This window comes from Leguminivora glycinivorella, chromosome 21 (assembly GCF_023078275.1).
Source record: "Leguminivora glycinivorella isolate SPB_JAAS2020 chromosome 21, LegGlyc_1.1, whole genome shotgun sequence".
NCBI classification, from domain to species: Eukaryota; Metazoa; Arthropoda; class Insecta; order Lepidoptera; family Tortricidae; genus Leguminivora; species Leguminivora glycinivorella.
This window is the reverse complement of record NC_062991.1, coordinates 13,366,769-13,380,369: the sequence shown is the minus strand read 5'-3', so window position 1 is coordinate 13,380,369 and position 13,601 is coordinate 13,366,769. Positions and strand designations below refer to the sequence as shown.

Genomic DNA, 13,601 nt, shown 5'->3' with positions numbered 1-13,601 from the left:
CATATACCATAGACATTCTGATTAGTAGCGACATCATGGCGACACAGTATCGACAGGAGAGCGACAGAATAGTAAACACTAGAACTGCTTTCATAAACAGTGTTGTGTCATTCGGGAGCGATTGTCTGCAGGACTATTTGTTGGAGAATAGTACTAAGCTTAGTGAGATTAGATTTTTATATATCATATACATTATAATCTGTAGTGGCAACATCAAAGCGACATACTAGCAACAAGAGACTATAAGAACTGCTTTCATAAACAGTGTTGTGTCATTCGGGAGTGATTGTTTGCAGGACTATTTGTTGGAGAATAGTACTAAGCTTAGTGAGGTAAGATTTTTGTATATCATAGACATGGATCAGTAGAAACATCATGGCGACACAGTATCGACAGGAAAACGACAGAGTAGTCAACACTAGAACTGCTTTCATAAACAGTGTTGTGTCATTCGGGAGCGATTGTCTGCAGGACTATTTTGTTGGAGAATAGTACTAAGCTAAGTGAGGTTAGATAAAAGACGTAATAATATTTTTTATAAGTAGGCGACATACTGGTGACATAATAGCGACAAGAAAACGACAGAGTAGTCAACACTAGAACTGCTTTCATAAACAGTGTTGTGTCATTCGGGAGTGATTGTCTGCAAGACTATTTGTTGGAGAATAGTACTAAGCTTAGTGAGGTAAGATTTTTATATATCATAGACGTAGATCAGTAGCAATGCGACACAGTATCGACAGGAGAGCGACAGAGTAGTCAACACTAGAACTGCTTTCATAAACAGTGTTGTGTCATTCGGGAGTGATTGTCTGCAGGACTATTTTTTGGAGAATAGTACTAAGCTAAGTGAGGTAAGATAATTTAAAAGACGTAATAATATTTTTTATAAGTAGGCGACATAATAGCGACAAGAAAGCGACAGAGTTGTCAACACAAGAACTGCTTTCATAAATAGTGTTATGGGTTTTGGAAGCGACTGTCTTCAGGATTATTTACTGGAAAATAGTAGTGAGGTAAGCATTCTATATACCTATATATCTTTTGGAGGCAACTCAAGAGCGACAATAAATCAACAGAGTTGTCAACACAAGAACTGCTTTTATAAACAGGGTTGTGTCATTCGGGAGTGATTTGTCTAGGACTATTTGGAGAATAGTACTACGCTTAGTGAGGTAAGATTTTTATATAGCATAGACATTCTGATCAGTAGCAACATCATGGCGACACAGTATCGACAGGAGAGCGACAGAGTCAACACAAGAACTGCTTTTGTTAATAGTGTTGTAGCATTCGGGAGTGATTGTCTACAGGACTATCTGTTGGAGAACAATACTAAGTGAGGTTATACATATTATCTCCTTCTATAGTCAACACTATAGCTACAAGCGACAGTGCCGTTAATACAAAAAATACTACTTTAATTCATAGTGTTGGGGCGTTCGTTTATGATTGTTTTTGGAAAATAGTAGTAAGCTTAGTGAGGTAAGATTTAACATGTAATATCATCTTTACCAGCAGGCGACATAATAGCGACAGAATTAATTAATAGGGTTGTGCCATTCAAAAATGATTGTCTTCAAGATTATTTCTATTCCTTATAGTTTAACCTAAGTGTTACATTAATCTTTTTTTTAATACCACGTCGGTGGCAAACAGGTATACGGTCCGCCTGATGGAAAGCGGTCACCGTAACCTATGGACGCCTGCAACTCAAGGGATGTCACATGCGCGTTGCCGACCCATTAGAAACTTGTACACTCCTTTTTTGAAGAACCCCATACCACAGTATAATAAAGAGTACTATCGTACAGTATGGCCACTCCCTCTCCCCGCTGAAAGTGCCGCCCACCCCCTCTCGGTTACCTTACAGTTACCGCATGTCAAAAACGCGAACGGTTGACCTGTCATTTCACTCATACAAGCATAGCACGCGTTCACCTACACGAGCTTAGACTGTGCTAGGAACGCGCCTCTTTCATATATTTGATCGCCAGTGTCCGAGGTGTGCCCATACTGTATGTGTGTGTGTGTGTATTGTGGAATGAACTGCCCCGGTCTCTCTCAAACAGTCTCAGTCAAGACTAATTTGAAGAAGCTTTGGCTTTCCAACCAAGCGTGATCTGGTTATGTGTATTCCTTCTGAACCTACTCCTATTTGAGAAGTACATATTTCTTGCGATATTCATATTTATGTATATATATTTATATATATTATTTTATTTGTGTATTCGTGTATGTAGTTTATTTCATAATATTATTTAGTATTTATATAGTTTATTTACTTGTGGACATTATTTTGGTTTATTTCTGACCTTTATTGTACTTCTGTAAGTTTGTCTATCTTGCCTACTTTAATGTTCCTCTCATCTAATCTATGGTTAGCTGGAAGAGATCCCTTATAGGGATAAGTTCGCCTTTGTACCTCTGTTCCTGTAAACTGTATATGAATCTGTTGTACACAATAAAGTGATTACTACTACTACTACTACTACTGTAGTTCATCTGTATTTCTATCCTTGTTTTAGATTCACGTGAAGTTGGTGCAGCAACTTATATTATCGTCGTTCGAGTTAGCTCGAGAGTTGCAAGTAGTTCCTAAGAAGATTCAGTATGTCGCCGTTCAGGAGAAACAGCTTTTTGAGGTATGATCATACTATATAAATTAGAGATGAGCCGAATATTCGGTAAATATTCGGTATTCGGCATATTCGGCAAGTTTTTCAATGTTCGTATTCGGCCGAATAGTTCGGTTATATTGCCGAATATTTACCGAATAAACAAAATAAATAGCGTAAGTTGTTTCGTAATTCATCGGATAATGACATCCTATTTCAGGATTCTAAGGAACCACCAAAGGGATTTAAATATGCGTTAAAATATATATACCTAAAATAATTAATTAATTATGTAAAAAAGTAAAATAACGTAGCTTAACATACAAAAACCAAAATTTTGTTATGCACCACATTAAAGGAACATTAAGAGCCTTAGTACTCATTACTAACCAATCATTGAAAAGTTTTAAACTCTAAGGATTTAAAATATAGCGGAACCGAATATTCGGCCAAATGTTCGGTTCGGTAACAGCTGAACCGAATGTTCGGCCGAATATTCGTATTCCGCAAAGTCCGTATTTGGCCCATCTCTACTATATATACTCTACTAGCTTTTTAGCTAGTTAAATTCCAAAATTGCGGAATGCTCTATACAAACTGCCACCCCTCATTTTAGGGAAGTGGGGGGTTAGAAAGAGACAAAAGTATCCTATGTAGTAATTCGTCGCTCCGCTTTGCCGTGAAAGACGGAAAAGCTCATTGCTTATTTGGTTTTGGTGGGACCAGTGCCTTAAGGGGTCTTCGGGGCTAAGGAAAATTACTTGCAGCTCCTTATACACAATTATGTAATGCTGCGAGCGTATTGGGCACCTTTGCGCCTGGGATGACGGGGGGGCATTTTTGACTGATAATGTGTTATTTCATGTCTAGGTTAAGTTTTTGTTTAATGTGTAATTTGTAGCGTGTACTTTTTTTTGTGTATTTGACTTGGTCTTAGTGATAGCAAAGAGGATAGAGTATTAAAGAGCGTTACTGTCAAAGTAAAATGTGTAATCACAGTGCATAGACTGCCATCTCTCGACACAGGCTTAAAACTTTTGAACCTCAGTTTTGACAATTTGGCCCATATTCTTAGCTTGATATGTTTTAAAATGACAAATATTAATATTAGCGCCATCTAGCCGAGCGTACCCCAAAGGTGTATCGCCATCTAGCTCACCGTACCTTTTTCTGTATAGTTTTGGGGTACGTTTTTTTCTTAGACTTTATCTGTCTATACGAAGTTATATAGGTCTTTGGTGATAGTAAACAATTACAATTTAATTAGTGGACATACTACTAGTTAAAAGAAATACAATAACATCCAAGTCGTTGATTTGCTTAAAATTAATCACTTACGTAATTGTACTTATTAATTTATAGACTATATACCAGAATTTCTCCGAAGGCGATAAGAAGAGTGCTCTAGTCGAAATGATGCAGGAAGTCTTACAAGAGTTGAAGGATGAAGTCAATAACATGGACTGGAGTATAGACGGTCAGTACTTTTTGTGAGAAATATCAATAAATAAATAAATATATCCTGATAAGGAAAAAAAAATGAAAACAATAGTGATTGACCGAAAAAATTGACCTATGAACTCTGAAAATTGTGATGATGGTTATCAAGCAAGAAGCGCTGGTGGCCTTGCGGTAAGACCGTGCGACTATCCAGAGGTCGCGGGTTCGAACCCCGGCTCGTACCAATGAGTTTTTCGGAACTTAAGTGAGTAAAACATCGTGAGGAAACCGGACTAATTCCAATAAGGCCTAGTTACCCTTTAGTGCCTATGCCAAATCTTGGGATTAGTTGTCGCAGCGGACCCCAGGCTCCCACGAGCCGCGGCAAATGCCGGGATAACGCAAGTAGGAGGTTATCAAGCAATGAGAATATGAAAAATCCATTGCGCTTCGCTTGGCTCGTATTAGACGGGGGCACTGCCGTGCCCCCAGATTTCAAAGTACAAATTTTGTTTTTTAAAAACTTTGAAATTAATCATGTGAAGCATTTAACATTCCGGAGGTCGCGGGTTCGAATCCCGACTCGCACCAATGAGTTTTTCGATGTGTGAAATGTCATTTGATATTTGCCAGTCGCGTTTCGGTGAAGGAAAACATCGTGAGGAAACCGGACTAATTCCAATAAGGTCTAGTTACCCTTCGGGTTGGAAGGTTAGATGGCAGTCGCTTTCGTAAAAACTAGTGCCTACGCCAAACCTTAGGATTAGTTGTCAAAACGGACCCCAGGCTCCGTGGCAAATGCCGGGATAACGCAAGGAGGATGATGATGATTTGAAGCATTTAACTGCAATGTGTGTAAAGTTTAAACCTATTTATCTTTTATTTCCAGAACTACCATGCCACCTAGACACTCGCTACCTAATGACCAGCATGTCCAACTCAACACTACTCAGTCAGTCCGTCCGACCGCCTGGCTCCGATTCCACATCGGACGGCGAAGAAGCCGTCTCGTACGACAGTTGCAGTTTCGATGATTACGATATTATACACAGTCATAGCAGTTTGGGACTTAGTGTGTTTAGTAAAGACGTAAGTATCTCAAATTGTAGCTTAAAGTTTCAAGTAAGGGTGCTAGAATACACAGCTCTTGATGACCAGAGAATGTGAGAGTTCAACAAAAATCAAAAAGGTAATCACGGTCTATATTATAAATAAAAATATATATAAATAAATTATAAATAAACTAAAAATAAATTTATAAAATAAAATAAAAAACGGTAATAAACGGTATAAATTTATATAAGTATTAGTATTCAACCTGAGTTTAGTAAATTTATGTTTGATGTCACGATTATATTTGTCTCTGTTAGCTATTATTTCTCCTGCGCCAACATATATGTCTCTGTTTAACCCAATGGTTGACTGGTAGAGAATGCCTTTTGGCATGAAGTCCGCCATTTGTACATGTTTCTTTAGTTGTGCAATAAAGTTTAAATAAATAAATATATTGTGATTTATACATGTTTGAAACTTGAATATTGCAACCATATTTCCAACCGTCCCCATTCTACCATCGGACTCTTAGACGCACGGCCGGTCTCCATCCTTACTTGGTAGATATTCCACGAATCCGCACGAAGCGCTTTGCTTCTTCTTTTCTTATGCGCACTGCCAAGGAGTGGAATTCCTTGCCGGCGGCTATATTTCCGAGCTCATATAACCCGGCGACCTTCAAATCAAGAGTGAATAGGCATCTTCTGGGCGAGCTCACTCCATCGTAGGCCACGTCTTTGCCTTTGGCTAGTCTGTGGCCAAGAGTAAGCCCATTTATAAAAAAAAAAAACTAGTTTAAAATTTTTAGTGCGGTTATACGCAGATCTTAACTAGAGAACTTTGTGACTGGTATGTCCAACTGTGTGCCTGTGTGGTGACGGGTTAAGAATTTCACCACCCATTCTTCCCGTGGGTGTCGTACAAGGCGACTATGGGATATGGGTTAAATTGTAGCGTAGGCGAGAGGCTGGCAACCTGTCACTGCAATGTCACAGTTTCGTTTTCTTTCAACCCCTTATTTGCCAAGAGTGGCACTGAAGCTTTAGTAGTTTCATGTGCTCTGCCTACCCCTTTATGGGATACAGGCGTGATTGTATGTATGTATGTCCAACTGTCAGTCCATCCGGGTCAGATTCTATTGGACAAGTGGCATAATTCCGTTAGTGACTCCTAGACACTGGTCTCACCAAAAGCGAGCGATGAGATATGGACGGTAGAAACGAACAAAAGACATTCGCTCCCGTGTAAATAAAAGAGAGAGCGAACGAGTTATAGTTCATCGCTCGGCGACGAACTATAACTCGCTGGAGCTATCATCGCGTCTCTTTTATTTACGCGGGAGCGACTATCTTTTGTTCCTTTCTATCGGTGATAGCTTGTCGCTTACTCGCTTTTGGTAGGACCAGTGCCTTACACGATCTGGGTTTATGATTTTTTGATTCTTTTTTCCTCAGCCGTTATATTGATTGTGGTTTATATACACCGTGTTTTTTTTTGTATCACTTTTAGTTAAATTCGCAAAAAAATTTTTTTCATCATTTTCATACATAATAAATGAATTTATTAGTGTGAGAGACCCTTAAGAATAACATTCAACTTAGTGTCAAGTGATTAACGGCACATGTCAAAACAAATAACATTAGGAATTGGTAAAGGTTGTCACACACGTGTTCAGTAACTATCTTTATTTTTTTAATAACTCTATAACCGTGAGAGTTAAGACGCTAATTTCTTAGAGACATTAATTGCATTTGATCTAAACAACCTTCCCTTAAAGTTAACAGAATTCAATAAAAACAGGGTGTATATTTGAAAGTTGAATATTGCAACCATGTGAACTTACCTTTAAAAACAAAATGTTTTTTCCTCAGTCCGGTCAGTCGCCAGCCGAACGCATTCCGATAGCCAACGAGTCGGAATTGTTCTCATTACAATTCAGTAGTACTTCGCAATGTACTACAGGAGACTCGATCTCTGTGAAACAGGCCTCTTTGGACGTTCAACGGACTGGTACGTAAATAAAAACGTAAAATCATTAAGAAAAAAACCGGCCAAGAGCGTGTCGGGCCACGCTCAGTGTAGGGTTCCGTAGTTTTCTGTATTTTTCTCAAAAACTACTGAACCTATCAAGTTCAAAACAATTTTCCTAGGAAGTCTTTATAAAGTTCTACTTTTGTGATTTTTTTCATATTTTTTAAACATATGGTTCAAAAGTTAGAGGGGGGGGACGCACTTTTTTTTCCTTTAGGAGCGATTATTTCCAAAAATATTAATATTATCAAAAAACCATCTTAGTAAACCCTTATTCATTTTTAAATACCTATCCAACAATTTATCACACGTTGGGGTTAGAATGAAAAAAAATATCAGCAACCACTTTACATGTAGGGGGGGTACCCTAATTAAACATTTTTTTCCATTTTTTATTTTTGCACTTTGTTGGCGTGACTGATATACATATTGGTACCAAATTTCAGCTTTCTAGTGCTTACGGTTACTGAGATTATCCGCGGACGGACGGACGGACGGACGGACGGACGGACGGACAGACAGACATGGCGAAACTATAAGGGTTCCTAGTTGACTACGGAACCCTAAAAAGATTCTACAGCTTGCGCTTTACATTTTTAATTAAGTACATGAGTCAGTCGTATTAAATATAAATATTACTGATTAAACAACGATAATTCATTATACAAAATTCTATAACACAGCGGGGCAATTTCGACTGGGGGACAAATGTCCCCCATTTTTTTAGGGTTTCGTAGTCAACTAGGAACCCTTATAGTTTCGCCATGTCTGTCTGTCCGTCCGTCCGTCCGCGGATAATCTCAGTGACCGTTAGCATTAGAAAGCTTAAATTTGGTACCAATACGAGTATGTATATCAATCACGCCGACAGAGTGGTAAAATAAAAAGTCGAAAAAAATATTTTGTTAGGGTACCCCCCCTACATGTAAAGTGGGGACTGATTTTTTTTTCATTCCAACCTCAACGTGTGATATATTGTTGGATAGGTATTTAAAAATGAATAAGGGTTTACTAAGATCATTTTTTGATAATATTAATATTTTCGGAAATAATCGCTCCTAAAGGAAAAAAATTGCGTCCCCCCCCCTCTAACTTTTGAACCATATGTTTCAAAAATATGAAAAAAAAATCACAAAAGTAGAACTTTATAAAAACTTTCTAGGAAATGTATTTTGAACTTGATAGGTTCAGTAGTTTTTGAGAAAAATACGGAAAATTACGGAACCCTACACTGAGCGTGGCCCGACACGCTCTTTGCCGGTTTTTGTTGATATAGTAATGATCCATTTTTTCCATGTTTTACAATGTTTGCATTTATTAGGGCATTTTCAGAATTTAGGACCCCCAATTAGCGTAAGTTCTTAACAAAAATTAACTCGCTGTCAGTTTTGTGACGACAAGTAAGCATAAAATCTCCCACGGGGGGACCCAAATTCTGAAAATGCCCACTAATTAGAGTGTCCAATTCTATAAGGTACAGCAGGGCAATTTCGACGGGGGGACAAATATAACTGATCCAATTTTTTATCCATGTTTTACAATGTTTGCATTATTAATTAGAGTGTCCATCGGTTATATATGGCAAGAGTGCTCAGTGGAATTTAATAATTTAAGGGCCAGTCGCATCGACCACATTTGACAGACACATCATCGTCACGCAGCAGACGTCTATGGAACTTCCCATACAATAAAATTTAACGAACGCTTTAACAGTGTCAGACAGTTTGGTACAACCGGCCCTAATAATGGAAAAAATGGATTAGTTACAATTTCCCCCCAGTCGAGATTTGACCCGCTGTACCTTAATAAAATGAAATTAAGCAAAAAATGTGTTATGTCTGTGTTGCAGTTCTTTCGAAATTGAGTCGTAAAATAAGTCTGAAACTGGTGCCTTTCGTCGACTGTTTGAAGCAAACATATTTTGGTACACTACAGAGGTACGTTTTATATTATTTTTACTGTATTTGCGATAAATTGATCAAGATTTATATCATATGAGGATTCGCCATCTATTTCTAATATCTATTATCTATTATCTATTATTATTATTATCTATTTCTAAATTTATGTAAATATATGTAGCAAGTAGACTAATGTTTTTAGTTATTAGTTAAGTTTAGCAAAAAATGTATTTTGATATCCAGCTTAGTGATAAAAAAAAAATGTAGATACTGTTAACCTAGGGAAGAGCGGGGCCTCCCAACACAGGCAACTCCTTGCTTATCGGGCGGCTCCATCCCCTAAATTATGACCATGTGTTTAAAGAAATAAAGAATTTTTGTATTTTGTATTTTGTATTTGTAATATGAAACTTGCTATTAAACTACATTCCATTATTTTTTATGAAGGCTCATGTTTATTTAAGTTATATTTGTTATTATATAAAATAGGCTAGTTTTCTATACTTAAAATAAAATATTTTATGCAGTGCACGAAATAAAGCACCACATAATAAGTCAAAGAGAGAGATATAATCAAAGAGAGAGATACGCGTCATACTCGTGAACGGGTGCCGTCTGTGAAGACCGGTCTGTTTAAGCTTACTGGGGCTGTTATAACTTAGTAACTTTAATTCTAATTTTTATTAAATTAGGACACTTTGTTCGGTTGTCGTTTGTTTCCTTTCTTTTAGTGAATATTTTAAATATATGATTTTGACTCATGGAGACCATATACATCTCTAAGGAGAATTAGATTAAGTAGATATACATTTTATTTTTAGTTGTGACATTTAGAGTCATTTGCACCTCTAAAGTAATTTTAGACTTTTTTTGTATTTGTACTTTTTATATTAAAATTTAGTGTAGTTCTTGGTTGTAATTCGACATTTAGAGACCTTCTACATCTCTAATTAATTGTATAGAGTTAACTTTAGTTAGAACTTAGAATTAGTATATAATAGTATCAATTGTAATTTCAACTCAATTTTAAATATTTTTTTAAATACCTATGTACATGTGACGTGTAAAAGTGCCCCTGTGGCCTATTTGCTGAATAAATTATTTTGATTTTTGATTTTTGATAAAGTAAATGAATTGACCGTGACATCACTCCTCAGTATTTCATAGTAATTCCATATTGGCAAATCGTTTTGACAGTTCTTAAAAATATGCTGATTTGACTAGTAGGAAACTAGCCTACTGAATGACTATTTTAATTATTTTCAGATGTCTAGACGCCCTAGAATCAACCTGCAGACAGGAATTAGGCGGCAGACCAGCAAGCGAAGCAATGAGGGAACTGCTCTCAGTAACTCGTCAAGTGGACTTGCAGCCTTGTGCTTCTTTCTCAACCCTTAGGACACTTCTAGAGGCTGCTAGAAGACTGTTTCATAAGTAAGATTTAAGACAAATTGCGATACAAAAAAAATTGTGACAGGAATCCTTTTTTCTGTCTTCTGAGATGATATGTGTCAAAACAACTATCCTATGTTCTTTTTGGGGACAACAATTTTCATAACAAGTGTCATCCAAATCATTTCATCGGTTAAAGTGTTAGATGGTAGAATAGCGTGATAAAAATCCACAGTAAGGTACATAGGGGCAAATCTCGACTGGGGGACAAATGTAACTGGTCCATTTTTTCCATGTTTTACAATGTTTACATTTTTAAATAGTGTCCACCGGTATTTAAAAATTTTCACACTTTTTAAAATTTTAGGTAGTATTAAAATTTCAAAAAGTGTGAAAATCTCGAAAACCAGGCGACTTTTACTAAACCTTAAAGTCGATTTTCTGGACCAGTATAAGGTGCCCTCTTGGTGGTTAAAAGGTTGTCCATTAATTACCGGGCACCCTGTATATGGTAGGCGTGTTCAGTGGATACATGTAGAACTCAACATCATAGTGTAATAATGGAAGAAATGAATTAGTTACAATTGCCGCTCAGTCAAGATTTGGCCCTATGTACCTTATAATAAAGAGTAATATCGTATATTATTGCCACTCCCTGCTTCCCGCTGAAAGTACCGCCCCACCCGCTCTCGGTTACCTCACAGTTGCCGCCTCTCAAGAACGCGACCAGTCGACCTGTCTTATCTAACTCATACAAGCATGGTCCGTTCGCCTACACGAGCTTAGACTGTGTGCGTAGTAACGCGCGTCTTTCACATATTTGATCGCCATTGTCCAAGGTGGCCATCGGTGTGGCCTAGTGGGTAACGTCTCTGTTACACCTTTTTTTTTAGTTTATTCAAAAACCAAATAGTCTCATAAACACATTACATATTGGCAATACAAAAATGTACTGCAAAAATAGAAAACAATAACAAAAGATCTGGAGGTTCATAATTGTAAACTAAATAATGTTCACTTAATGAATATAAGAAAACAATATAACGTAACGTAATACAAGAAAATTAAGCTGCATACAACATAAGAACATAACATAACCTAACATAATTATGTTATTAAAACAACTTACGTTTAACAATATTTTTTCAGTACAGATGGTGTTTTTTTTACGCACTAGTGCGAGAAGTGGTTCATTATATGCCAGGTCGAAACTTCGGAGGCTCATCTGTCCTGAAAAACGTCGTACGATACACGTGCGAAAAGGAAATTCGTAACTCGTGTCGATTTAAAACACTCCCTTCGGTGTGTTTTAATTTATCGCCACTCGTTTCGAACTTCCTTTTTTACGCACTTGTATCGTAATGTACTATTTTAGAATAGCCAACGAATTTTGGAAACAGTCAAAATCAAAAAGGTGTTTATTATAGTAGCTAGGAGCTCGTCTGGAAAAGGTATGTCTAGAATAGTTCTTTACACAAAAACTGATGTGAAACAGCGATCGAGGGCGCAAGGGCTGACGCGGACAACTAAAAGTAACTCGACTTTGCAGATTAGGGCAATTAATATTACCTTATATTTAAGAGGTTTGAACAAAAACATGACAACTAAATAAATACAAAATGTTTTCTTACGAGCACTCTGTTCCAGAACCGGCACTTTATTTGAGTCATCAGTCAGGTCGGCTAAGCATTTCAACATAATTTCTCTTTGTAATAGAAGACTTTTTATAGACACAATGTTTTTATTTAAAATCTTAAAAAATGAAAATAGCCCAAATCTACTACAAAATATTATGTTTAATGTACCGCATCGCTCCTTACGTCCTCGTAATTTGTTTTATGTGAGTTTCGCACGTACTAATTATTCTAGGCATACTTTTTTCAAACGTGTATCTAAAAATTACAATGAGTATTTCTATGACATCGATCCATTTATGCATTCACTTCCAGCTTTAAAAGGACTTATTAGATCTAAACTTTTGTTGTTAAAGTAAATTTATATATGTTTTTCTCCTCGATAAGACGCATTTGCATGTTTTTGATGTATACCCCCTACTTTTTAAAACATTTATGAACCTCCAGGTCTTTTATCCCTTATACATGTTTGCTACCTATGTTATTTGATATATTATGACTGTATGTGTTCTGAACAATAAATAAAAAAAAAAATAAAAAAAATCTACGGTCAGAAAGGGAGGGTACACCAAAATGCTTCGCCGACAAGGTGGAATTAGTAAAATAGTTACCGGTTCTGTAACTTAAAGATTTTAGGAAATTTTTTTGTATCCTTTCTTCCCGTGGGTGTCGTAGAAGTCGACTGTGGGATATGGGTTAAATTGTGGCGTAGGTGAGAGGCTGGCAACCTGTCAATGCAATGTCACAATTTGGATTTCTTTCAACCCCTTTTTGCCAAGAGTGGCACTGAAACTTAGTAGTTCCTGTGCTCTGCCTACCCCTTTATGGGATACAGGCGTGATTATATGTATGTATATGTATGTTTTTGTTATGGATTTGGAACTGTGGGGTCCAGATAACACTTCCGAAATCCTCAACCGTTTGCCTAACCTTTTGCCTTGGATAAACTTTTGTGATAAAAACGATTTGTTTCAGACTGCGAATCGTCGGAGGCGATGATGATGGTCCATGCTGCGTCATTAGTCCAGTATGGCGACGGCAAACTGCTCTCAGCTGTCAACAATCACTGAGCGCTACTAAACTTGCTCGACTTATCGCTACACAGGTAATGTACTATTCAATACTGCTAGACAAATGCTACAACACTACAATCAGTATTGTCATTGCCAAATGTAAAACATAAAGACAGGCCACAGTTGTTGGTGAGGATGATAGTATTTAAATAAATAAATACTATAGGACGTTTTTACACAGATTGACGGAGTCCCACGGTAAGCTCAAGAACGCTTGTGTTGTGGGTACTCCAACAACGATATATATAATATACAAATACTTATATACATAGAAAACATCCCCATGACTCAGGAACAAATATCTGTGCTCATCACACAAATAAATGCCCTTACCGGGATTCGAACCCGAGACCGCGGCGCAGCAGGCAGGGTCACTACGCGCTGGGCGAGACCGGTCGTCTTTGTGGCATCAGTTGAGTGTGCTGACGGAAACTGCAGCTAGCTGTCGACAATCTCTGA

General features: G+C 37.3%; 1 protein-coding gene across 2 annotated transcripts in view; it reads left to right on the top strand.

The window, feature by feature from the left end:
- The window catches only part of LOC125237516 (dual serine/threonine and tyrosine protein kinase-like), a 60,118-nt gene that overhangs the window by 33,042 nt on the left and 13,475 nt on the right, over positions 1-13,601 (top strand). For both annotated transcript variants that reach the window (XM_048144638.1, XM_048144637.1), the window contains exons 9-15: positions 2,529-2,645; positions 3,981-4,095; positions 4,948-5,147; positions 6,983-7,121; positions 8,992-9,079; positions 10,310-10,477; positions 13,045-13,174. In XM_048144638.1, the coding sequence (XP_048000595.1) occupies positions 2,529-2,645; positions 3,981-4,095; positions 4,948-5,147; positions 6,983-7,121; positions 8,992-9,079; positions 10,310-10,477; positions 13,045-13,174 (957 nt within the window). The remainder of the gene's footprint in view (positions 1-2,528; positions 2,646-3,980; positions 4,096-4,947; positions 5,148-6,982; positions 7,122-8,991; positions 9,080-10,309; positions 10,478-13,044; positions 13,175-13,601) is intronic.